A 25,813-nucleotide genomic window follows, 5' to 3' on the forward strand; every position below is an offset into this window, starting at 1 on the left:
CGGCATCATGGCGCTTTCCGGAGTTCGGGATTGTTTTGAACGTTCATCTAGAGCGTATTGTGGGTGGGGAAGTTGTGTTTGCTGAGTAGATTGTGACACTGCTGGCTTGGGTCACTCGAGGTCAGGGATGAGAGACTTTTTTTCCTAGAATTGGTAAGACAGGAAATCAATCAGAGGCAGAGCGGCGCCTCTGGCTCTGGTCTAGTGGTGCAGCGTCTCTAGCCCTCGCCCCGCCCACCGTCCCCGCGAGGCGTCCACTCGCCGAGCCCCGCCCTCACCCAGCACCCACCCCGCTCCTCGCGCCCTCCCCGCCTGTTCCCGCCCTGTGCTGAGGCTGCGCAGTCGGTGCCATCTTCTACGCCCCTGGGAGCGTTGTGGCTGCTGTTTCCTTCGGCTTTCCTCCTCCTGCTCCACCATGTGGAGCCGACGGCAGGGCCGCCTCAGGCCCACGGTCTGCGGGGTGGAGGAGCTACGGCGCCGCCGGCGGGAGCGGGAGGCAGGTGTGGGCGGCCGAGGGAGCGCGGGGGTATATGGCGGTCGGAGATAAGTTGAGACCCCAGGCTCGGAGCCGCGGGTTCTGGGTTGTGGTCGCCCTTCCCACGCTCAGCCGGCTCCTCTGCCCCCAGCACTGCGGAAGGCGCGGAGGGAGCAGCAGCTGGTCAGCAAGAGGCTGCTGAGAGACGACGCCCCAGAGGAAGCTGGAGAGGGATGTGTGGCTGCGATCCTCGGGGAAACCGAGGTGAGGGGGCAAGGTAGGGTGCGCTGGAGTCTACGCCCGCTGGCGCCAGACTCCCGGGAGTACTCGAAGTTTGCCCCAAACCTGAACGCAATCCACTGTACACTTCCACGCATCCAGTGGGTCAAGCCAGAAACAGGGGAATCATCCTGCACAACTCTTTGACCCACAACCCCATATCGATCCATCATCAAGTCCTAGTTGTTTACCTCCTGAAGAGCTTTGGAGTCTTTACATGCCTCACCATCGAAGCTGCCACCACCACCTCCTCTCTGGATACTACTGCAGTTTCCTAAAAGGTCACCCTGCATCTATGCTTGTCACCGTCACTACGTCCTTTAAAAACACGTGGAGACCAAAATCTTTCCTGTGCCTTGCAAAGCATAGCATGGTCTAGCCTCTTCCTAACTCAAATTTTATCAGTTTTCTCATCCTACCCACCGTCCTCTTTTTAGTTCCTGCAACGATATATCGGATTCGTGTCTCAAGCCCTTGGCATTCGCTACGTCTAACGTTCGTTTCTTTTGGTATTCTGTCTTGAGAGCCTATTTCTTTTCTTTTCTTTTCTTTTCTTTTTTTTTTTTTTTTGAGACTCTCGCTCTGTCGCCAGGCTGGAGTGCAGTGGCATGATCTCGGCTCACTGCAACATCCGCCTCCCGGGTTCAAGCGATTCTCCTGCCTCAGCCTCCCGAGTAGCTGGGATTACAGGCGCGCGCCACCACTAATTTTTGTATTTTAAGTAGAGGCGGGGTTTCATCATGTTGTCAGGCTGGTCTGGAACACCTGACCTCATGATCCACCCGCCTTGGCCTCCCAAAGTGCTGGGATTACAGGCGTGAGCCACTGTGCCCGGCCACCTACTTGTTTCTTGTAGAATATTAATCATTATCTAATGGTTTGTTTATTGTTATTTCTCCAACTAGACTTTAATTGCAGGAAAACCTAGATCCTGTGTTATTTGTCATTGAAAACCCGGTTGCCTGCACATTATCTGGCATATAGTTAAGTACTCAGTGTTTATTGAATGAGTGAATGAAAGGATTTATTCAGCAAGCATTGAGTAGCCCCTGTATTTGTATTATGTTTACGTACATAGTTAACCGTACATACCATGTTGACATATATATTATCAACTTATTCCTAGGTCATACTATTCCATTATATGCTTACTTTATGCCAGGACACTGTGCTGGTCACTGAGGTACACAAAGATGAAAGGATAGAGTCCCTTTCTTTGAGGTGCTCGCAGCCCGGTGAAGAAGACAGATGTCACAAGGGAAGGAAACATGAGGAACAAGAGAAACTCCTAAGTCTCTCAAAAAGAGCTAACTTCCCAGAGGAAATGAGGAGCAGAAATCTGAAGAGAGTGGGAAGCTGGAGAGGGTATCCAGGCAGAAGGAATAGCATGTGCAAAAGCTCGGAAATGTAAAAAAAAGAAAAAGAAAAAGCTCATGTTAGGCTAGTTGTTGTTAGAGTGTAGGTTGCATGGGGAGAATGGCTAGAGGAGTAGGTTTTGCCAGGCTGAGAGGTTTAAATATCCTTGAAAGAACCCTGTATGAAGGCAGGATAGATATTGTTATTCTCATTTTCAGGTGAGGAAACTTAGGTTCAGGTCCCATGTGGAGTAAGTAGCAGGTATGGTATTAGAACTCAGTTCTGATTCTCTGTCCACTCCACTGCAAGGTAGATGCTTATTAGTTGCATTAGTGTGAATGACAAGTTCTGAAGGTGTAATATTGGAAGGCTCACAGGTGAAGTGGGCAGAGAGAGACTTAGGACTTGCTTTCTGTGAACCGTGTGTTCTCCTTTCCCTGCCCTGAACTCCAGGTGCAGCAGTTCCTGCGGCAAGCCCAGCAGGGGACAGAGGAAAAGGAGAGAGAGGGGGCTCTGGTCAGCCTTCGTCGAGGCTTGCAGCACCCTGAAACACAGCAAACCTTCATCCGGTCAGTGTGGATGGTGTGGGGGAGGGAGGAGTTGGGGCTCTGAGGGATGGACCACAAGCTAAGCAGGGTTCTGGTACTCACTCACATAGGCTGGAGGGCAGCATGCGGACCCTGGTCGGGCTCCTGACCAGCAACCAGGCCCTGCTGCAGCTTGAGGCGGCTCGGTGCCTGCATGAGCTCTCTCACTCCGAGCAGTCCACTGTTGCTGAGGCCTGCCTGCCAGCCACTTCCTACCTCCTCACCTACCTCTCCGGTCACAGCTCAGACTTCATAGTAAGCCCTGTCCCTTCCTATCTTGTTCTTGGTTTAGATTTTAAAATTGTGCTTTTGGGACCAGTTTGAGCTGGCAGGTAGGAGGAAGAAAACATGTTTGCCCTTATTCCTACAGCCATGGCTACACCCATCATCTCCCCACCCTCTTGTGAGCCGCAAGGATAGCTGCTCCAGCCGTCCCCATCACCTCCCCTCCCCATCTCCCCACACCCAGCCTGGCATGAAACAGGCCAAGCCCAGTGCTTTTGTTGCCTGTTCTCAGGAGCTGTGTCTGTATACACTGGGTAACCTGATCGTGGAGAGTGAGGCTGTGAGAAGGCAGCTCCTGCCACAGGGCATTGTTCCAGCCTTGGCTGCCTGCATCCAGGTGACTCCTTTCTTCCTCCCTGGGCAACCCTTCCTTTGCTCCTCCCCACATGCTCCATCTACTTTGGTTAGGTAGCTCCAGCCTCTGCCCTGTGCCAAGGGGCTGAAAGTCTCTGAAGACCTGATGACCCAGCTTCCAGTCAGATCCTTACCCTGTCTACTTCCAGTCCCCCCATGTGGCTGTGCTGGAAGCTCTCGGATATGCCTTGTCCCAGCTTCTACAGGCTGAGGAAGCTCCAGAGAAGATCATTCCGTGAGTAAAATTGTCTTTAGATGTGCAGCCAGAGGCGACCCACTCAGTAGTATAGCTCCCGGATGCCTGAATGATTTCCAAAGCTGTTGCACATTTTAAATTCATGTGTCTGGCTAGGAAGGGCTTTGGGTTTGGACACTTTCCCATCTGGGCAGGGCTTTGGGTTTGGACACTCTCCCGCCTGCTATCAGGGTTTGGTAAGAACCACTGGCATCTTCATGGTTCCTACTTATAGCCCTGCTTCTGCCAGCAGCTCCATCTTGGCCTCCACTCTCCCTCAGCACATGCTACAAATGTTGCAACCTGGCCCAAAGCTCAACCCTGGGGTCGCTGTGGAGTTTGCCTGGTGCCTTCATTACATCATCTGCAGGTAACAGGGCAATTGGGAAAGTACCACAGATCTTCCCTGGGGCTCCCTTCCGTGACATTCAACTCTTTGAACTTGTGTCTGGAATTGCTATAGTGAGTTTTCCTCCCTCCGCTGTCTTCTCTTTTTGGAGCCCAGGAGACCCACAGACCTTAGCTGTTTCTCTTTTTTTTTGAGACAGTCTCGCTCTGTCACCCAGGCTGGATGGAGTACAGTGGTGCGATTTCAGCTCACTGCAACCTCTGCCTCCCAGGTTCAAGCGATTCTCCTGCCTCAGCCTCCTGAGTAGCTGAGACTACAGATGCGTGCCACTATGCCCGGCTAATTTTTGTATTTCTAATAGAGACGGAGTTTCGCCATGTTGGCCAGGCTGGTCTCAAACTCCTGACCTCAGGTGATCCACCCACCTCAGCCTCCCAAAGTGCTGGGATTACAGGCATAAGCCACCACGCCTAGCCAACTGCTTCTCTTCTTAAAGGTGGATTGACTATATACATAGGGACTGCTTGCTTCCTGTTGCCCAGCCAGGTCAGCAATCCTCTGCTCATTGGCCATGGGGCTCTGTCTACTCTGGGGTTGCTGCTGTTGGACTTGGCTGGGGCTGTCCAGAAAACCGAGGATGCAGGACTGGAGCTGGTAGGTGAAGATGTCAGGTGAAATTCTGGGAGATGTTTCTTGATACTCTGGAATGCAGGTAACCTCTTCCTTCTTACACCTGACCCCCCAATTTGTCTTTGCAGCTGGCATGCCCCGTGCTTCGATGTCTAAGCAACCTGCTAACTGAGGCAGCAGTGGAGACTGTGGGAGGGCAAATGCAGCTCAGAGATGAGCGTGTTGTGGCAGCCTTATTTATCCTTCTGCAGTTCTTTTTCCAGAAACAGCCCAGTCTGCTCCCTGAGGGCCTTTGGCTCCTCAACAACCTCACTGGTACGCACCATAATCTGCCCAGGCCTGGACATTTGGATAATGGGGATATTTCCTCATGGCCTAGGCTGAGGTGGGTAGTATTGACAGGGGTGGTGGGGGAAAGCAGTTTTTCACCCTGGTACTTCTCTTCCAGCAAACAGTCCTAGTTTCTGTACCTCCTTGCTCTCCCTGGATCTGATTGAGCCTCTCTTACAGCTGTTGCCAGTATCTAACGTGGTGAGCGTAATGGTATGTATTGGGGTTACTTGAATCCAAGATCTGGTAGTCGGAGTGTATGGGACAGCAGTCCTGAGCCCTCAGATGTACCCTTAGTTGAGAGCCAGCAGGTGGTGGTGTGTGGCCTCAGGGCCCAACCAATCTAGGTGTGTGTCCCTTAAACTGGATTATTTATCCTTGGACAAATCAACTAACCACCTTAAGCTTCAGTCTCCTCACTTATAACTGGGGATAATCTTGCATCATAGGGTAGTTGTAGGAGTATGAGAACATGCATGTAGAAGAGCTTGGCATGGTGCCTGGGCATGTGGTCACCATGTCATATATTTTAGCTATTGTTATGATCTTTGTGTTTCATTCTTTGTAGACTATATATGTGTCTATCTGCAGGTGCTCACAGTTCTGTGCAATATTGCAGAAAAGGGTCCTGCTTACTGCCAGCGGCTGTGGCCAGGACCCCTGCTTCCCGCCTTGCTGCACACACTAGCCTTTTCTGACACTGAAGTAGTAGGCCAGAGTTTGGAGCTGCTGCATCTGCTGTTCCTGTATCAGCCAGAGGTATAGGTTTCTGGCCCACATCCTCAGTCACCCCTGTTCTGAAGCCACACAGTGGCTCCCTTCCCATCCAGTCCTAACTATAGTTGTTTCTCTGGGCCTGGCTAACCTATATAGGTTCCATGTCAGAAACTTCATCCTCTTGTGGGGGAATGCACCCTCTGGAGTGGGCTGACCCATGAGGCTGTGGGAATTGAGTCTTAGGACACAGAGACCAGGTGTGTTGAATTTTCTTCCCTGCCCCTAGGCTGTTCAGGTCTTCCTGCAGCAGTCAGGGCTGCAAGCCCTGGAAAGGCATCAGGAAGAGGCCCAGCTCCAGGATCGTGTGTATGCTCTCCAGCAGACAGCTCTTCAAGGGTGATCTTGTTTCTCAATGTCACTCATTCCCCTCTCTCTTAACATCAAGCTTGTTTGTCCAGTAGAGCCTTTGGAGATTTAGGACCATAATGAGGTCTCATGTTCTCTGCTCCCACACCTAAGCCAAGACCTTTGGGTCCCAGCTCCTCCTCTTCCACTCAGCACTATCTAGGCAGGAGGACCAAAAGGGACTCAGTGTGGTCTACTTACTCTGGGGCCCTAGAATCCCTGCCCACCCCCCCCCCCCCCCCCCCCCCGCTTCATTTTTGCTTCAGCAGCTGGTAGCTTTTGATGAGACAGAATAAAGTTTTAATTTTATATTAAGCTACTTTGCCTCAGTGGTTGCACAGTAAGGGGTAGAGGGTAGATGAGGACAAGAACACCCTGAGAAAGTATTTTACAGCACAAGCTTTATGAGGAATAGGAGAACACATTTTTTTCACATTATACTAAGTCCAGCAGAGCCCAGGCTCTGGGGCTGTTGCTCTTAATCCTCAGTGGAGGCTTCAGGCTTTACCACTTAGCACGTTCTCCAGGGCTCTGGTTATCTGCTCAGCACTGAAGTTGTTCAAAGGGACATTCGTCTCTTGGCCAAATGCTGAAGAGAGAGAGGGAGGTGTCTTTAACTATTCTGCACCGTGGAGGCTACCAAAGTAAAATAAAAGATCTTTGTCTTTATCTTAGTCTTGTTAAGATGGGAAGAGTATTAAAGAGATATGATCAAAATACATTTGGTATGCCTAGAATTAATACAATAGGTCTCAAACACATCTAGGAAGCCCAAGTCCAAATAGAATTTTGGCTGATTCTGGATGGCCACAATGGGTTGTTTCAGGGAAGCTTTCGGGGGCACTGTAGGGCATTTATTATTAACTACAGTGAGCAATGTATTGCATGGGTCCAGCCTCAGCTGGGAGCCCATTCTCTCTCTTTTTTTTTTTTTTTTTTGAGATGGAGTCTCGCTCTGTCACCCAGGCTGGAGTGTGGTGGCACGATCTCCACTCACTGCAACCTCCACCTCCTGGGTTCAAGCAATTCTCCTGCCTCAGCCTCCTGAGTAGCTGGGATTACAGGCGCCCGCCACCACACCCGGCTAATTTTTGTATGTTTAGTAGAGACGGGGTTTTACCATGTTGGCCAGGCTGGTCTTGAACTCCTGACCTCAGGTGATCCACCTGCTTCAGCCTCCCAAAGTGCTGGGATTACAGGTGTGAACCACCGCACCCGGCTGGGTGCCCATTCTCTAGGCTCCCATAGGCTATCTAACATAATACCCAGCACAATACACTAAAGTTACTCGTGTCTATCTCCTCCTGTAGTCTACTGGCTTTTGGAAGGAGAAGCTTTTTTCCTTCTCCAATTATTAGTGCATGTCTAATGTCTACTGTGTCTCACAGATATCTACTCTGAGAACCAATCTGCTTAAGGTGGTCACTCTCCTCCACCTCCTCCCGTCATTCCCAGGGCACCATATAGTTAAAAGCTGTGATTAAAATCCTGTTATTCAGTATGTATAAACATTTATTGCATACCTACAATGTGTTAGGCAACATGATAGGAAAATTTCATTTTGCAATACATTGCCATGCCAGTCTTAGAGGGGTAAGTGCATTCTAGGAAAGGGAAATAAATGTAAAGGCTCAATCCTGTTAAACTCTAGCTGCATTACTTTAGATGCAGCTAGAGTTTAACAGGATTGTTAAACAAAGTTTAACAATAGTGCAAAACAAAGTTTTGATTCCGTTTTCTAATCTCTACAATGAGAAAAGAAGAACACGCTTCCTCCTAACTAATGAAGATTAAATGAGTTAGGCAGGGAAGCACTCAGCACAGGGCCCAGCTCTATGTGCTCAAAATTACTGAGATTCTCACACACTACCTGGACTGACACTGGCTACACGTTATTTGGAGAAACTATATTGACTAACTTCTCTCCTGTCTGAAACCCATTCTTAACTACAAAAACGTCAGCTCCTGGTCCCTACGCAGGATTCGGTCAGCCTCCATACTTATGTTGCCCGGAATACAACGCATCATATAACCCTGCGAATATAAATTTCTTCATGGAAACAAGATCAACAGCAAGGCTAAAGTCCGAGTTCTAGTTTCTCCACGGGTTTCTGCACGACCTTGGGCGGTCCCTTCTCTTCTCAAACCCTTGTTCCCCTACCGGAGCCCCAGACCTCTGGCGTCCCGCACTCACCGTAGCGGGCCCAGAGCTTGGGCTGCACATCGGAGCATTCGCGGATTAGGATGGGTAGGTCGGGATTCGCCTTCTTCAGCTCCACGTAGCGTTTCTCAATGAAGTCCCTGCGGGGCCGGAGAGAGCGCCGCGCGTGCTGTGGGCGCGGGCTTCCCTCAACTTCAGGGAGGTCGAGGTCGTGACCCCGGCGTCCCGAAGCCCGCCCGCCTCACCACGCCGCGCCTCACCTGACGCCCTGGCTGCCGGGCGAGCGCTGACATAAGTGGATGCGAATCTCACGCAGGCCCAGCTTTGCCCCGATTCCTCGACTTGCTGCGGCCGCCGTCATCCTTGTTAATATCGAAGTCGCCAATTCCAGGTCTTCAGGCCAAGTGCTCCGGTCTGACCAACTGCGGACCCTAAAGCCTAGGCCATAGGCTGCATGAGGCAGGGGCGGGGTAAAGCTTGGCCAGTGATATAAAAGTACTGTAGGACCGCTGCGAGGTCAATTTCTTTGCGCTCGGGGTTGGTCGGAGGGAAAAACAGGAAGCGGAAAGGCTGCGAACGCAAAGCAGTGTGGGTTGATTCTGAGGTGCACTGTGGGAAAGAGCTTGTCGCTGCGGTGTTGCTGTTGGAGACTCGATTGTTGGTGACAGCGGAAGAACGATAACAAAATGCCGGAGCGAGATAGTAAGGCTCAGGCCATCCGTTATTTCTTCCCCATGGCACTTGGGGCACTTGGCGCATTATTGTAGCTTCTGAGCTTAAGCCGGGTGTGTGTGTGTGTGTGTATGTGTGACGCTTGAGCCCGGAGAAGCCACAGGGTCCTAAGTGAGGCCGACAGCTCCAAACTCCGTCCCCAATCCTCACTCCTACTCCAAGTGATGATGGGCGGCTTTTGTGCGTGGATCGCTTTCCCCCAGTCCTGTCCCCATACTTAATCCTGGGTTGCGCGTATTTATCTTTTACGTAGTATTTTAGACGTGATCTTCCGGAAGTCTTCTCTGATCCTCCAGCGCAGGATTAGGGTCCTCTGCTTTGTGCTCCCACAGCTTCTTGTAGTTTCCTATTTCAGCACTTATTACATTGTGTTGACACTGCCGCTGTTCTAACTTTTGTTCTGTATTGTTCACTACTATATCTCAAATTTTTGCATAGGATCTGACACGTAAGAGACCGATTAAATTAACGTCAATTTTTTTTGTCAGGTGAGCCGTTCTCCAACCCTTTGGCCCCCGATGGCCACGATGTGGATGATCCTCACTCCTTCCACCAGTGAGTATTTTGTGCTAGGACCATGGAAATGAGTTGGGCAATGAATAGAAAAGTGGTGGTGATGGTGAAAGAATTCTGAATGTCTTGTCATCAAGGATGGTAAAAAATTATACCCGCTGGCCCTTTATCTTTGTGAGCCTTAACTGGATCAGGCCAAGTGCATAAGGGTATTAGAAGGGAAATTCCTGCAGGAAAGGTGTTAAGTTTTTTTTTTTTTTTTTTAATACGTGTTGTGTAATTACACATTATATAGGAATTACTTCTTCCAATAGCAAATTAAAACATAGGAAATAAGGGTAAAATCATCTTTTTATTTTTTTTGAGACTGAGTTTCGCTCTTGTTGCTCAGGCTGGAATGCAGTGGTGCGATCTCGGCTCACCACAACCTCCGCCTCCCGGGTTCAAGCAATTCTCCTGCCTCAGCCTCCCGAGTAGCTGGGATTACAGGCATGTTCCACTACGCCCGGCTAATTTTGTATTTTTAGTAGAGATGGGGTTTCTCCATGTTGATCAGGCTGGTCTTGAAATCCCGACTTCAGGTGATCCACCCGCCTCTGCCTCCCAAAGTGGTGGGAGTACAGGCGTGAGCCACCGTGCCTGGCCCCCGGTAAAATCATCTTTGATAACATCCCCAATTCCAGTCCATTTCTTTTTTCTTTTCTTTTCTTTTCTTTCTTTTTTTTTGAGACGGAGTCTCACTGTTACCCAGGCTGGAGTGCAGTGATGCAATCTTGGCTCACTGCCACCTCTGCCTCCTGAGTTCAAGCGGTTCTCCTGCCTCAGCCTCCCAAGTAGCTGCGACTACAGGCATGTGCCACCATGCACGACTGATTTTTTTTTTTTTTTTTTTGTATTTTTAGTAGAGACAGGGTTTCACTATGTTCGTCAGGCTGGTCTTGAACTCCTGGCCTGAAGTGATCCACCCGCCTCAGCCTCCTAAAGTGCTGGCATTACAGGCGTGAGCCACCGTGCCCAGCCTCAGTCCTTTTCTTAGAAGTAACCACAGTTACCTTTTTTGGCGTATCTTTTCCTCCTGTTGCCCAGGCTGGAGTTCAATGGCATTATTTCTGCTCACTGCAACCTTTGCCTCCTGGGCTCAAGCAATTCTTCTGCCTCAGTTTCCCCAGTAGCTGGGATTACAGGCATGCCCCACCATGCTTGGCTAATTTTTGTATTAGTAGAGACAGGGTTTCGCTATGTTGGCCAGGCTGGTCTTGAACTCCTGACCTCAAATGATCTGCCCGTCTCGGCGGCCCAAAGTGCTGGGATTACAGGCATGAGCCACTGCGCCTGGCCCTCCTACTCTTTTTTAAATGCATTTATACACATACATGCATATCTGAGGAAAACACAACATTGCTTTGTGATTTAAAATATTTGAGTTAAATGATATTATGCTGTATATATCATTTTTGCAACTTGCTTCTTTTTAAACCCTGCTCAGTGTTTCTGAGATTATCTTTCAGAGCAGTGACAAGCATTCCCTCCTTGGCTAAACTTTAGTCAGGTTCCCCAAAGAGTCCCATTTTTCAGCAGGACTCATCCGTGGCCTGCTGAGCACAGTTTTAACAAAGAAATCAACCGCCGCTCCACCCCCATACCTAACCAAGTTGCTTTTAGTAATTTTCTGTAAATTCTCACTTGTCCCTGTTGTATTTGGAATTAAGTTCAGTCTCTCTACTCTATTACAATGGTCCTGACTCTTGTTACAGTAGTCTTCAATAAAGTCTTCCTTGGGGAGAAGAGGAACTTGATTAGATATCAAGGGTGGGAGAAGAGGAGCTGGATTGGATATCAAGAGTGGGAAAACTTTCTGTGAACTGACTTAGGATTCCTTTTTAAAACTGAGGTCAGCAGGCCAAGGAAGAGCCCTAGTCAGAAGAGAGCTTTAAAGGAGTCTGACTTTAATTTGATCAAGAGAGGAGTCTTTGTTAGTGTACCAATTAAAATAATCTCTTGTACTATTAGTGCTGTCTTTCCCTCTTTGGGAAATACCATCATAGTTTAGTCAGTCTCCAGCTAATAAACGCTTAGTCTGTTTCAGACTGATTCTTTTCTTTTTTTTATTTTTTTGAGACAGAGTCTTGCTCTTTTTGCCCAGGCTGGAGTGTAATACCTAGATCTCGGCTCACTGCAATCTCCGCCTCCCAGGTTCAAGCGATTTTCCTGCCTCAGCCTCCTGAGTAGCTAGGATTACAGGCGCCCACCACAACGCCCAGCTAATTTTTTTGTATTTTTAGTAGAGATGGGATATCACCATGTTGGCCATGCTGGTCTTGAACTCCTGACCTCGGGTGATCCGCCTGCCTCAGCCTCCCAAAGTGCGGCGATTATAGGTGTGAGCCACTGCACCCGGCCAGACTGATTATTTTCAAGGCTATAACTGAATTTCATTTACAGGCCTTCTTATATACATATGTCAGTAATGGGCCAGGCTAAATATAAATAAATGGAGTTGCTGGCTCATAGGATATATATACTTAAATTTTAACAAATACTGCAAAATTGCCCTTCAAATTGGTTATACTGGTTTACATTCTCATCAGCATTATATGAGAGAGCCCCCTTCCCAAATTCTCACTCACACTTGATTTATCAAACTGTTTGGTAGTTAACACTCTGATGCATTAAAAGTGGCATGGCATATCTGTTCGGGCGTGGTGGCTCACACCTATAATCCCAGCACTTTGGGAGGCTGAGGTGGGCAGATCACCTGAGGTCAGAAGTTTGAGACCAGCCTGGCCAACACCTCTAATAAAAATACAAAAATTAGCCGGGTGTGTTGGCGGGCACCTGTATTCCCAGCTACTTGTGAGGCTGAGGCAGGAGAATTACTTGAACCCAGGAGGCAGAGGTTGCAGTGGGCTGAGATCATGCCACTGCACCCCAGCCAGGGCAACAGAAGGAGACTCTGTCTTAAAAAAAAAAAAAAAAAAGCCGGGTGCGGTGGCTCATCCCTATAATCCCAGCACTTTGGGAGGCCGAGGTGGGTGGATCACAAGGTCAGGAGTTCAAGACCAGCCTGGCCAATATGGGTGACAGTGAGACTCCGTCTCAAAAAAAAAAAAAAAAAGTGTCATATCTTTGTTTTAATTTGTATTTCCCTGATTTCTGTTAATTTAATCATGATTTTTACTTGTTCCTTTTTCATTTCTTATTGAGTCCTAATATTTAAAATCTTTGCCTTTTCTTCTAGATCAAAACTCACCAATGAAGACTTCAGGAAACTTCTCATGACCCCCAGGGCTGCACCTACCTCTGCACCACCTTCTAAGTCACGTCACCATGAGTAAGTCTTTGGGTGATCCAACCTGTCTCCCAACTTGTTTCTTGCTCCTTCCTATTTCTTTCTACTAAGTAGAATGACTTTTAATAGTCCCTCAGGTATTTATGATACTCTCTAAAGTTTGAGAACTGCCCACCTACAAATATTGATGTGGATTTCTGCTTGATTGAAAGTGTTACTTTGGTCAGTATTCTAGGTCTTTCTAAAAATCCTCAAGGAGACTTCTTGGGGTTTCTGGGGCTGTGGCAATATTTTGCTATCAGTGAATTTCTCGTCTCTTCTAGGATGCCAAGGGAGTACAATGAGGATGAAGACCCAGCTGCACGAAGGAGGAAAAAGAAAAGGTGAAGGAAGGGTGAAGGGTTTTAGATTTTAAGGTGGATAGTGTTTAGGGGAAAGAAGTAGGGGCTAATTATGAAGCTAGAAACTAAGATTTTGTCTTGAGGCTCTCTACTTTCTTAATGAAACAGAGTGATACTTAGAGTGGCAGTAGAGGGCTTTGGAATAGGCCTATCTATATTTTAATCTCATCTTCGCTAGTTTCTTGGTGGATAACCTAGACATTTGCTTAGCCTCTCTAATCCACAGATAGAATGGAGATACAGTAGCAATAATAACTTTTATCAGGATGTCATGAGGATCAGCTGTGAAAGTACATGTAGGCATTTAGCACCAATGCCTGGCATATGGTAACCACCCAATAAATCTTGACGGCCATCATCATTATTATATCATCATCGTTATTTATATGATACGAAAGTTTCAGGACCTGGTACTTGGCTTTTCCTTTATTCTGAGAGTGGACCAGCAAATAATACGTTCTTTTCAGCTGAAATTTAGAAGGTGGTAAAAATTCAGAAGATTTTCTGATTTTTGTGTGGAAAAGTCTTATATCTATAGAGAATTGGTAGAGTTGGGTGGTATTAAAAAGTTCTGAAGTGACAGATGGAGTGTCCCAAGTTGGCACTGGAAAAGTATATCTATAAGCTGGAAGAAGTTGTAGTTCTGATTCTGAGTAACTACGAAGAGGTGGCCAGCAGTTCTATCAGGACAGACATGAGCTTTTCCCCATAGAGAGTAGGTTGGAGATGTAGGGAAGCAAGCAGGAACAGTTCTGTTGACCTTGAGGTAGCAGCTGATGAGCCTTATACATTTGCCTTTCTCTGGTCACAGTTATTATGCCAAGCTACGCCAACAAGAAATTGAGAGAGAGAGAGAGCTAGCAGAGAAGTACCGGGATCGTGCCAAGGAACGGAGAGATGGAGTGAACAAAGATTATGAAGAAACTGAGCTTATCAGCACCACAGCTAACTATAGGGCTGTTGGCCCCACTGCTGAGGCGTGAGTACTGAGGGAACAGGGCATGGTTCCCTCAGCATCCGAGAGTCATGCAAATACAATGTGAACTCTTCCTCTTACTTTCCTGCCCTGGAGCCTACAATAAGCGATTTCAGAGGCATTTGCCACCCACAAAGGGCTGTTCTTTTTTTTTTTTTTTTTTTGAGATGGAGTCTCGCTCTGTCACCCAGGCTGGACTGCAGTGGCACGATCTTGGCTCACGGCAAGCTCCGCCTCCCAGGTTCATGCCATTCTCCTGCCTCAGCCTCCCGAGTAGCTGGGACTACAGGCGCCCGCCACCACGCCCGGCTAATTTTTTGTATTTTTAGTAGAGACAGGGTTTCACTGTGTTAGCCAGGCTGGTCTCGATCTCCTGACCTCATGATCCACCCGCCTCGGCCTGCTGAAGTGCTGGGATTACAGGCGTGAGCCACCGCACCTGGCCCCCCAACCCCCATTCCCCCCCCCCCCTTTTTTTTTTTTTTGGAGACAGAGTCTTGCTCTTGTTGCCCAGGCTGGAGTGCAGTAGCACGATCTCAGCTCACTGCAGCCTCCGCCTCCCATGTTCAGGCGATTCTCTTGCCTCAGCCTCCCGAGTAGCTGGGACTACAGGCGCCCACCACCATGCCCAGCTAATTTTTGTATTTTTAGTAGAGATGGGGTTTCACCATATCCACCAGGCTGGTCTCAAACTCCTGACCTTGTGATCTGCCCGCCTTGACCTCCCAGAGTACTGGGATTACAGGCGTGAGCCACCACGCCTGGACAGTACTGTTCTTATGTGGCCTCTTTCATTATACAGGGACAAATCAGCTGCAGAGAAGAGAAGACAGTTGATCCAGGAGTCCAAATTCTTGGGTGGTGACATGGAACACACCCATTTGGTGAAAGGCTTGGATTTTGCTCTGCTTCAAAAGGTGAGTCCTGGTGGTCAGGTGGGGAGTAATACTGTCGTGCTGAATGCTCTTGTATGGGTCTGGCAAGATGAGGAGGGAGATTCCTGAGAGTTCAGACTGAGTAGAAGAAGGGCTAAAGATGGCCCCTCTGAAAAGCTGATTGCTACTCATCCTTCAAGTATCAGGCCAAATTTTATTTCCTTGGAGAAACCTTCCCTGATCACCCAGGTGTGGTTAAGCACTTCCCTTCACCTCCTGCTTCCTGTACCTTTGCATAGCCCTTCTGTTTCATTTACCACAGCAGTTATTGTACTTTGTTGAAATTGTTTAATTTGTCTGTCTCATCTGCTATAAGCTCCATTAGAGTAAGAACAATATCTGTCATGTTTAATATTATATTCTTAGTTCCTGGTACAGTGTGGTGTAGTGGATGTTCAATAAATATATAAAATGAGTGTCCTAACCCTGCTTGCTTTCCTGTTAGGTACGAGCTGAGATTGCCAGCAAAGAGAAAGAGGAAGAGGAACTGATGGAAAAGCCCCAGAAAGAAACCAAGTAAGTAAATATTATGGAAAGGTTGAGAATTTAGAAAGGTGGGACCTAAAGTTAGAGCACATTTAGCAAAAATAAAACTGTTTTGTCTTTTCAGGAAAGATGAGGATCCTGAAAATAAAATTGAATTTAAAACACGTCTGGGTGAGTACAGTTTCTATACTAGTGACTATGCATTCTGGATGAATTGTAGGGAATTTAATGCTCTGGGAAGGATATGCTTCTCCTTTCCCCCAACCTCCTTTCTTCTTTCTTTCTTTTTGAGACAGTGTCTCACTTAATCGCCCAGGCTGGAGTGCAGTGGTGTGATCATGGCTCAGTGCAGCCTTGACCTCCTGGACTCAGCCTCTTGTGTAGCTGGCACCACAGGCATGTGCCACCATACCTAGCTAATTTTTTTTTTATTTTTTGCAGAGATGGGGTTCTCTGTGTATTGCCCAGGCCGGTCTCAAACTCCTGGGCTCAAGTGATCCTCCTGCCTTGACCTCCCAAAGAGCTGGAATTCTTTCTTGCCCCCAAAACAACTAACTCCCATAAAATACTCTAATAAGACTCAGACATAGATTTAATTATTTCATATGTCATTTATGTCTCCTCAGGTAGATTGAAAGATTTTTCAGTTTGGGGCTTATGAGTTAAAAGAAGTAACATGGTTAGTGATTACAAGTTCAAAATTTGGAGTCAGAGAGACCTGAGTTTAAACCTTGATGATGAAACAGCACTAAGTGTATGATTTTAGGCAACTGACTTTGCTGTTTGTTCATCTGTAAAAATTGGGTTACTATTTACCACATGACTTTATTGTAGGGATGAAGGAAAATGAAATCTATAACATGCCTATCATATTGAGCAGGTAGTAGAGCTGTTTTTTCCATCATCATCAATATTACCTTAAACTTCATCCTTCTTCCTCACAGGACTTAATACAATACAGGTGCATAGTGCCCTTGAAGAGGCAATGTAGAAGAGTGGACAGGAGCCCAGGCTTTGGAGTTACATGGCCTGGTTCCATTCTTTGCTCCATTACTTAGTAGATACATGACTTTAGGTAAATTACTTAAATCTCAGCCATAGTATTCTTATCAGTAAAAAGGATAATAATATCCACTTCATAGGGCTGTTGCAAAGATTAAATGACGCAAAGCTTGCATAGCACTTGGCATGGTGGCTAGCACAGAGTAAGCACATAAGTGACAGCTGTTCTTGTAGATCCTGGCTACTTGCTGCTCTTCTCCTTATTGTAGGCCGCAATGTTTACCGAATGCTTTTTAAGAGCAAAGCATATGAGCGGAATGAGTTGTTCCTGCCGGGCCGCATGGCCTATGTGGTAGACCTGGATGATGAGTATGCTGACACAGATATCCCCACCACTCTTATCCGCAGCAAGGCTGATTGCCCCACCATGGAGGTGAGTGAATGGAATCCTGAGAGCCTATCATGTGAGCCTCAAGCCTGGGAATCAGCCTGGCCTCTGCCCCGTGTCCCTTGTCCACCATGTCACCAAGTCCTGTTCACTTTTACCTCCTAAATCTCAACTGAATCCATTCACTTTTCCACTTTTTCACCAATAACATTCCAGTCTAAGCTATAATCATTTGCTGGAACTATTAACTTACTATTTTTTTAGAGACCAAGTCTCACTCTGTCACCCAGGATGGAGTGCAGTGGTGCTATCTTGGCTCACTGCAAACTCCGCCTCCCAGGTTCAAACGATTCTCCTGCCGCAGCCTTCCAAGTAGCTGGGACTACAGGCATTCATCACCACACCTGGTTAATTTTTTTATTTTTAGTAGAGATTGGGTTTTACCATGTTGGCTAGGCTATTCCTGACCTCAAGTGATCCATCCGCCTTGGCCTCCCAAAGTACTGGGATTACAGGCATGAGCCACTGCGCCAGTCCTCTGGAACTATTAAAAAGGCTTCTAATTGGTTTCCGCACTTCCACTTCCACTCTGATTGGTTTCCGCACTTCCACTCTGATTTGTTATTATATCTTGTTATTGAGGTGTTATTCACATGCCATATAATTCATCCTTTAAAAAGAATTTTTAAAAAAATTTTTGTGGATATATAGTAGGTATATATATTTATGAGGTACATGAGATGTTTTGATACAGGCATATAATGCATAATAATCACATCATGGAAAATGGGGTATCCATCCCATTAAACATTTATCTTTTGTGTTACAAACAATCCATTTATACTCTTTTAGTTGTTTTAGAATGTATAAATTATTACTGCCTATAGTCACCCTGTTGTGCTATCATGTAGTAGGCCTTATTCATTCTTTCTATTTTTTTGGTACCTATTAACCACCCCTACCTCCCCTACCCTTCTAAAATATACAGTTTGGCTGGGTGCAGTGGCTCACGCCTGTAATCCCAGCACTTTGGGAGGCTGAGGTGTGAGGATCACTTGAGGTTAGGAGTTCAATACCAGGTGGGCCAACATTGTAAAACCCGATCTCTACTAAAAATTAGCCAGGCGTGGCGGCATGTGCCCGTAATCCCAGTTACTCGGAAGGCTGAGGCATGAGAATTGCTTGAACCCAGAAGGTGGAGGTTGCAGTGAGCCAAGATCGTGCCACTGCATTCTAGCCTGGGCGACAGAATGAGACTCTGTCTCCAAATAAATAAATAAAATGTAAATTTTTGTCTCACTACAGTTTAGAAGCTTTTAGTAGTATCTCATTCTTAGGATAAAGAGCAAAATCTTTACCATGACTTTGAGCCTCTGCAACATCTGGCCTTTCTAGAATGTTCTAGACTCCTGACTTTCTTGAATGGTCTTGATTCATTTTGATGCAGGGCTTTTGTGCAGGCTGTTTTATCTCTGGAATATCCTTTCACAGCACTTCCTTTCCCTCCCTTCACCTACTGTATTGTAATTCAGTCTTTAGTTTGTTAAGTGAATGAATGAATAAATGAAGAGATTCCTGCTCAGTGGTTTAACATTCTTGTTTCTTGGTATTTTCAGGCCCAGACCACACTGACCACAAATGACATTGTCATTAGCAAGCTGACCCAGATCCTTTCATACCTGAGGCAGGGAACCCGTAACAAGAAGCTTAAGAAGAAGGATAAAGGTACCTGAAGGGTTAGAGAGAGAAACCTTACCCACAGAGGACATTTGGGGATAAAACCAAGGTCTCCTGGAGCTTTCTGTCTCCAGAATATTGAGAGGCTCCTGGGAAGCAGAGAAAAATGGGAGTACTGGAGCACTGGCAAGGAGACAGTTACAGCCAGATTCTGTCTCCTTAACCTACCTAAGAAGCAGTGGTCAGGTCTGAAGCATGAGGGATGGAGAGTGGGTAGCTTATGTCCTATTTATTTATTTTTTTTAAAAGAGATTTTTTGGTGAAAACCAGAAAACCTAGACAGATTCTAAAAAGGCTCTAATACTTGACCGACATTTTATTTTATTTTATTTTATTTATTTATTTTTTGAGACGGAGTCTCGCTCTGTCACCCAGGCTGGAGTACAGTGGTGCGATGTCTGCTCACTGCAACCTCTGCCTCCCGGGGTCAAGCGATTCTTCTGCCTCAGCCTCCCAAGTAGGCACTATAGGCACTATAGGGCACTATGGGACTATAGGCACGCATCACCACGCCTGGCTAATTTTTGTATTTTCAGTAGAGACGGGGTTTCACTGTATTGGCCTGGCTGGCCTCGAACTCCTGACCTTATGATGTGCCCACCTCGGCCTCCCAAAGTGCTGGGATTACAGGCATGAGCCACTCTTCCTGGCCTTATTTTATTATTTTTATTTATTTATTTATTTTGAGACGAGTCTTGTTTTGTCGCCCAGGCTGGAGTGCAGTGATGCCATCTCGGCTCACTGCAACCTCTGCCTCCTGGGTTTAAGCAATTCTCTTGCCTCAGCCTCCTGAGTAGCTGGGATTACAGGCACCTGCCATCACACCCGGCTAATTTTTTTGTACTTTTAGTAGAGATGGGGTTTCACCATGTTAGCCAGGCTGGTCTCAAATTCCTGACCTCAAGTGATCCGCCCGCCTTGGCCTCCCGAAGTGCTGGGATTACAGGCGTGAGCCACCGCACCCAGCCTTGACCCACATTTTAAACAGAAGATGTTTAAAAGGGCATTAAGAGCTGGAGAGGATGGTGAAGTTCAGTGGAAATTAACTGAGGAGTATGTTCCTGACTCCCCTCTTTAAATTTCAGGGAAGCTGGAAGAGAAGAAACCTCCTGAGGCTGACATGAAGTATGTATCCTAGCCCCTGGCATCTGATCAGAGGGAGGGGGTCTGTACATTTCTTGTGTCTGGCATTTTGGGGAGGTGCTGACATGAGAATCTGGAGAAATGGTCAGGGGGAGTGAAGGTGTATGTGTGAATTTGGCCAGCTAGTGATCTCCATTTTCCCAGTATTTTTGAAGACATTGGGGATTACGTACCCTCCACAACCAAGACACCTCGGGACAAGGAGCGGGAGAGATATCGGGAACGGGAGCGTGATCGGGAAAGAGACAGAGACCGTGACCGAGAGCGAGAGCGAGAACGAGATCGGGAACGAGAGCGAGAGCGGGACCGAGAGAGAGAAGAGGAAAAGAAGAGACACAGCTACTTTGAGAAGCCAAAAGTAGATGATGAGGTGAGATGTGGGCCCTTAGTACCAGGTGATGGAGTTGCCCCTCTCTGGAAATGTGAGCAAGGTTGGGTAAGGAATTGTTTCAAACTTGGGGGAGGGATGAGTAGGAATCTCTCATGGTAACACTAACTTCACATTTTGTGTTCTTTCCAGCCCATGGACGTTGACAAAGGTGAGTTGTACACACAGCATCTCACAGTTGCTCTAGCAGTCCTGCTTTCCCCTGGTAGGGCTCAGAGCTGGCAACGGTGGGATTGGGGGACCTCCTGGTTCTGGGTTCTTGTAAGAACTGTGTCTTGCTTTATTGAATAGGTGGAGTTCCCTCCACCTTCCTGGGCCATGGCAGGGCATATTTGCTCTTAGATATAATTCCTGTGGCCCTGGGGTTCTGAGGAGGTGAGGTGGAGGTCAAGTATGGAATGTTCTGGATACCCTACCCTCATCTCAACCAGAGTGACTCATTAATTGGAGTTTGTTTAAAACTTTGTTAGACAAAAGGGTTCTATGCCTTAAAAATGTTTTTTAAGTGTGTTGTTGGGAGGAGGTTGTGAGAGCCTCAGTTCAAGGTCTGGGCTGAGTTCTCTTTTCTCCTAGGACCTGGGTCTACCAAGGAGTTGATCAAGTCCATCAATGAAAAGTTTGCTGGGTCTGCTGGCTGGGAAGGCACAGAATCATATCCTTTATTTTAATACGTTCCTGGGTTCCACAGAACTGGTCTCTTTACTCCAACCCCCCCTGCCTCCCTGCTCCCTCCTACCCTGCCCCTCTCCTTCCCTTTTATGCTGAATTTTGACAGAATGAAACCATCCCTTGTTCCTTCCCAGAGCACCCATAACAGCTCACAGCCCACTCAGAATTTTCATGTTGGGGCTTCTAGCCCTTGGCCCCCTCCTGGCTGAAGCTTTACAGCAATAGGTAGAATCCTGTCTAGTGTTTTCTTTAACATAGCATATGCTGAAGAAGCCAGAAGACAAAAAGCAGCTGGGAGATTTCTTTGGCATGTCCAACAGTTATGCAGAGTGCTACCCAGCCACGTATGTGAAACCTGGTTAAGGAAGGGAGGCTGGGATGATTGGGAAACAAGTTGGGGGTGAAATGGAAATTTGATTCGCTAAGTTCCAGGGCTACTTCTTTTTTTTTTTTTTTTTTTTTTTTTTTTTTTTTTTTGAGACAGAGTCTCACTCTGTCACCCAGGCTGGAATGCAATGGTGTAATCTCTGCTCGCTGCAATCTCCATCTCCCGGGTTCAAGCGATTCTCCTGCCTCACCCTCCCAAGTAGCTGGGATTATAGGCATGCATCACCACACCTGGCTAGTTTTTGTATTTTTAGTAGAGATGAGGTTTCACCATGTTGGTGAGGCTGGTCTTGAACTCCTGATCTCAGGTAATCTGCCCTCCTCAGCCTCCAAAAGTGCAGGGATTACAGGAGTGAGCCACTGCGCCTGGCCCAAGGCTACTTCTTACTTGGATGAACTATTTTATTAGGCTCTAAGTGGGAGGTCTAGGGGGTGGTCATTCCTATGCAGATAACCTCTTAGTCGGGTAGGTTTCCAGATGAAGCATAGGGTCAGGGTATGCAACATCTGTTTAACTCTTGCTTCTCCTTAGGATGGATGACATGGCTGTGGATAGTGATGAGGAGGTGGATTATAGCAAAATGGACCAGGTATGTAGTCAGAAGGATGGTGGGCGCCTTTGGGCAGTTATTATTTGTTTTACATGTATCTCCTTCCCTACTCCTAAAAAATCTATCTCATTTACTGGGCCCCACCCTCCTTTAGCTGCAGCAGTAGAAACAGCAGCATTGAGGGTCACGAGCAGCTTAACTATTTCAGAGTCTTTGCACAAGATCAAATGACATAGGGTCAAAAATCTATTTTTTACTTCTTATAGTAAAGTGCCAGGCTTTGATTCCCATGGTAGGCAGTAAGCAAGCATCAATGCATAAGTAGAAAGGGCAGAAAAAATTGCAGTCTTTGGAAAATAACTAAATTTTATTCTAGCCAGGATTGAAGTTTTCCTCTAAGTCTTAAGCAAAATTAAAAAGAGAAAAACCACTAATGCCACTAATAGTGAAGAAGTCTCTGTTCTTCCCCTGAGTTCACTGTATTGAAATAGCATGGTTTAATCTTGGAGCCTTGTTTAATCCTGCCTCTACTGTTTCTTAGTTTTGTGAACTTGCCAAGTTCTTTCACTGTTCATGCCTCAGTTTCCTCATCAGGAAAATGGAGAGAAATATAGTTCCTTCTTCATAGATTTTATGAGAATTAAATGAGATATGCATTTAGTGTACAGAATAATGCCTGTCACATAGTAAGTATGTAATAAGCATTTATTATTACTTATCAGGGTATGATTTATGAATTGTGGAACCTGGGATTATGGGAGAGTCTGGCTTCAATCAAGGGCTGAAATTCCATTTCCACTGACATCTCTTCCTTCCCCATCCCCCCATTCTGTCCTGCAACAGGGTAACAAGAAGGGGCCCTTAGGCCGTTGGGACTTTGATACCCAGGAAGAATACAGCGAGTATATGAACAACAAAGAGGCTTTGCCCAAGTGAGTCGGTACTGAATATGGGCAGGGTGTGAGGAGGGGTGTGGGGATTTGGTGGAATAGTGCATATAAGGTTAGAGGGTGTGGTCTGGCTGAGATATTCCCAACTAAGTTCTTTGCCCACAGGACTCCGGGAAAACCTCGCCACTGCTATGCAATCTCTGATGCATTCTTTCCCAACTGCTTTTTTCAGGGCTGCATTCCAGTATGGTATCAAAATGTCTGAAGGGCGGAAAACCAGGCGCTTCAAGGAAACCAATGACAAAGCAGAGCTTGATCGCCAGTGGAAGAAGATTAGTGCAGTAAGTAGGATGGCCCCTTGGGTGGGAGGGTTTCAGCTGGGAGAAGACATTAGCCTGCAGATTCAGGAACAGGCAAGGGGCTGGAGAGCCATGGAAATGAGAGGTCAGCCTTGGGCCTCAGGTGAGCTTAGATGGGCAGCTTGGTGATAGACTATCCTGTTGTTTTTGCAGATCATTGAGAAGAGGAAGAAGATGGAAGCTGATGGGTGAGCGGCATTATTCTTCCTCTGTGGGACTGGTGGGAATTGCTTAGTGTATTGATCTTATACTGACCCATTTCTCCTTCCATTGCAGGGTTGAAGTCAAAAGACCAAAATACTAATCACTAGTTACAACCAGAGATGCTCCACAAGGATATGCTCCCCACTGTTTTCTTTCTACAATTTCCAAAGGTTGCAAGATGTTTTTTTGTGGATGAATATAAAATTTTATTGTGTAATTACTTGGTTCCATTAAAATTGGTTAACTTGCTATTTTCTTTGTTGAGCATGTCCCCTCCAGTGCCCTTGAAGCACCAAGAACACTAATTCCACTGGTTGTGTAAAATCACATGCAGAAAGTCATCAGTCCTTTCCTGAGCTGTGGTTCTAGATTCCTACAGTAAGGATGCTCTCTAGCCAGTGTGCCCAGTAGAGAAGAGAATAATGATCCTCACTGATGGGCAAGAGGTGGATAGAGGAATGTAAGGATGATTGGTCTCAAATGTCAGACTCATTCAGGCCCATCTTCAGGCCTAGTCCCTGGGGAAAGATTTCCTGGGGATTGCTGTCAGCCTGATGGGCTGCTAATCTGATCTCCAGGCTATGAAGGACTGGGCTCTGGATGAAGGCATCTAATGAAAATCACTTATGGGTGGGAACCAAAACCTTTTATGAGTTTATGTCCTATGAGCTTTATTAATGTTGAGTACAAATCACTGTCTCCTTGGCTAAAGGTGTAACCTTAGGGAAGTGCTTCGGGTTTAGAGCTGATATAGTGTGGCCCTGCAGGTACAGGAATTCCTATCCTAGACCAGAAGGGTTTGGTGCCCTTCATCACCCTGAAACATTTGCCAAGGCCCAGAATAGGTCTGTTGACCTTTGAATCACACCATTCCCTTCCCTTTTCTTCCCTTCTGCTCATTACCAGCACTTTGGTCTGGTGCTCATCATTAGGTGTCACCACTGCTTCCTGGCTGGATGCCACGCTGCCACTGTCTACCCTGAGCCCAAGATTTGTGGCCTCACCAGATCCAAGAAAGCTAGAAAGTCACCTTAGCCATTACCTTGTCTTTGATTATATTCACCTTGGTAGGACAGGTTTTTGTGAGGAAGCCAGTATTGTGCATGGCATGTAAGAGGCTGAAATTGGGCCTTGCTGCAATAGCACCTAGAATGGCTAATTTCAGACAAATGTCACCATGGTTCTATGGATGTAGGTAGGCAGCAGTCCCAATTATTAAAAATGGTCACAGAGACATGGCACAGGTGAAGACATCTGGAGAGTCACTAAAAGCAAGACCTGGAGATTGTTGGTTTGAAATTCAGTTTCTGAGGCCAGGCTCGATGGCTCATGCCCACAGTCTCAGTGCTTTGGGAGGCCAAAGCAGGAGAGTCTCTTGAGGCCAGGAGTTCATGAGTCTATAGCTATGCAGGAGGATCGAACCGAAGAGTTCAAGGCTGTAGTGAGCTATGATCACACCACTGCATTCTGAGCCTGGGTGACAGAGCAAGACCTTGATTTAAAAAAAGAAATTCAGGGGCCGGGCGCCGTGGCTCACGCCTATAATCCTAGCACTTTGGGAGGCTGAGGTGGGAAGACACGTCAAGAGTTTAAGGCCAGCCTGGGCAACATACTGAGTCCTCGTTTCTACAAAATATACAAAAATTGGCCAGGTGCGGTGGCTCACGCCTGTAGTCCCAGCACTTTGGGAGGCCAAGGCGGGCGGATCACGAGGTCAGGAGTTTGAGACCAGCCTGGCCAACATGGTGAAACCCTGTTTCTACTAAAGATACAAAAAATTAGCTGGGCGTGGTGGCATGCGCCTGTAGTCCCATCTACTCGGTAGGCAGAGGCAGGAAAATCTCTTGAACCCGGGAGACGGAGGTTGCAGTGAGCCGAGATCGCACCATTGCACTCCAGCCAGGGCGAGACTCCGTCTCAATAAATAAATAAACAAACAAATAAATAAATAAATAAATAAAAATTAGCCAGGCGTGGTGCCGCGTGCCTGTAGTTCCAGCTACTCGGAGGATCGCTTGAGCCGAGCGGTGATCGTGCCACTGCACTCCAGCCTGCGCGACAGCGCAAGACCCTGTCTCAAAACAAAGCAAAAGAAAAAAAAATTCTTGGTAACTGAGCACTGCTTGTCCAGCCCATTGAGTTTCTGTAGACAAATTGTAGGAACTGGCACAGCAAACTGGCCACAAAGACGTTAGGGGCGTGGACACCAGCTGCTTGAGCTGCCTGCTGTCCAAGACTCCCGTATGTCATCGCGCAGCGTGGGATTTTGCGGCTTCCTGACAGCCCAGGCTGTCGCTTGACTTGATCTTGGGTTTCACCAAGCCACGAAGGACTTGGTCCCTTCTCTCCTATCCCAAGGGCATTAAGCCTGTCTGGATGAAGTAGGAGAGGAAAGATTTACACGCAGTTCCCAACTTTACGTGACGTGACTAGGGAGGGAATTGACGGTCGCACCGTCTACCTAGCCCAAACGGGGTCACAGCAGGACAAGGAAGTAGCAGATCTCCCAGATGCGGTCTCTTCGCTCCGCTCCACCCGCACCAGCAGCGGCCCACCCACCTCTCCTGTAAGAGGAAGAACGTCCCGGAGACACTTCCGGC

General features: G+C 47.2%; 3 protein-coding genes across 8 annotated transcripts; 2 read left to right on the top strand and 1 right to left on the bottom strand.

The window, feature by feature from the left end:
• Positions 1-253: 253 nt before the first annotated feature.
• TMCO6 (transmembrane and coiled-coil domains 6) lies at positions 254-6,317 on the top strand. Of its 4 annotated transcripts, none has more exons than XM_001140277.8 (12): positions 254-500; positions 627-739; positions 2,564-2,679; positions 2,769-2,952; positions 3,215-3,319; positions 3,486-3,571; positions 3,807-3,941; positions 4,463-4,574; positions 4,679-4,865; positions 4,999-5,093; positions 5,472-5,639; positions 5,884-6,317. In XM_001140277.8, the coding sequence occupies exons 1-12, from the start codon at positions 416-418 to the stop codon at positions 5,995-5,997; spliced, it is 1,500 nt and encodes a 499-aa protein (XP_001140277.1). In that variant the 5' UTR covers positions 254-415; the 3' UTR covers positions 5,998-6,317. The 4 variants fall into 4 exon arrangements, with proteins under 4 accessions (XP_001140277.1, XP_009448088.1, XP_003310922.1 ...); XM_009449813.5 differs by having other exon boundaries at positions 3,822-3,941; XM_003310874.7 differs by having other exon boundaries at positions 3,825-3,941.
• Positions 6,318-6,386: 69 nt separating this feature from the next.
• On the bottom strand, positions 6,387-8,560 carry NDUFA2 (NADH:ubiquinone oxidoreductase subunit A2). 3 transcript variants are annotated; one of them, XM_016953948.3, is made up of 3 exons: positions 8,424-8,560; positions 8,197-8,332; positions 6,387-6,591 (listed from the first exon to the last, which is right to left on the bottom strand). In XM_016953948.3, the coding sequence occupies exons 1-3, from the start codon at positions 8,454-8,456 to the stop codon at positions 6,500-6,502; spliced, it is 261 nt and encodes an 86-aa protein (XP_016809437.1). In that variant the 5' UTR covers positions 8,457-8,560; the 3' UTR covers positions 6,387-6,499. The 3 variants fall into 3 exon arrangements, with proteins under 3 accessions (XP_016809437.1, XP_517976.1, XP_001140839.1); XM_517976.6 differs by having other exon boundaries at positions 8,197-8,303; positions 8,424-8,557; XM_001140839.5 differs by having other exon boundaries at positions 6,387-6,638; positions 8,197-8,303; positions 8,424-8,557.
• Positions 8,561-8,808: 248 nt separating this feature from the next.
• On the top strand, positions 8,809-23,462 carry IK (IK cytokine). The gene is given in 20 exon segments (NM_001280036.1): positions 8,809-8,865; positions 9,384-9,450; positions 12,647-12,739; positions 13,021-13,080; positions 13,910-14,077; positions 14,877-14,991; positions 15,455-15,525; positions 15,620-15,666; positions 16,767-16,930; positions 18,502-18,610; positions 19,708-19,747; positions 19,910-20,135; positions 20,286-20,304; positions 20,727-20,805; positions 21,086-21,166; positions 21,742-21,799; positions 22,604-22,692; positions 22,883-22,991; positions 23,163-23,197; positions 23,286-23,462. Coding segments are annotated over 20 exon segments (1,674 nt in total). The 5' UTR covers positions 8,809-8,849; the 3' UTR covers positions 23,314-23,462.
• The last annotated feature ends 2,351 nt before the right edge of the window (positions 23,463-25,813 follow it).

The sequence above is a fragment of the Pan troglodytes genome, chromosome 4 (genome assembly GCF_028858775.2).
Source record: "Pan troglodytes isolate AG18354 chromosome 4, NHGRI_mPanTro3-v2.0_pri, whole genome shotgun sequence".
NCBI classification, from domain to species: domain Eukaryota; kingdom Metazoa; phylum Chordata; class Mammalia; order Primates; family Hominidae; genus Pan; species Pan troglodytes.

Coding starts and splice junctions, on each gene's coding strand:
- NDUFA2 (XM_517976.6), bottom strand. CDS start 8,524: ATGACGGCGGCCGCAGCAAGTCGAGGAATCGGGGCAAAGCTGGGCCTG. Junction 8,304..8,423: donor CCCGGCAGCCAGGGCGTCAG/GTGAGGCGCGGC, acceptor CCGGCCCCGCAG/GGACTTCATTGAGAAACGCT. Junction 6,592..8,196: donor CAAGCTCTGGGCCCGCTACG/GTGAGTGCGGGA, acceptor CTCTCTCTTCAG/CATTTGGCCAAGAGACGAAT.
- TMCO6 (XM_001140277.8), top strand. CDS start 416: ATGTGGAGCCGACGGCAGGGCCGCCTCAGGCCCACGGTCTGCGGGGTG. Junction 2,680..2,768: donor ACACAGCAAACCTTCATCCG/GTCAGTGTGGAT, acceptor TCACTCACATAG/GCTGGAGGGCAGCATGCGGA. Junction 3,942..4,462: donor CTTCATTACATCATCTGCAG/GTAACAGGGCAA, acceptor CCTGTTGCCCAG/CCAGGTCAGCAATCCTCTGC.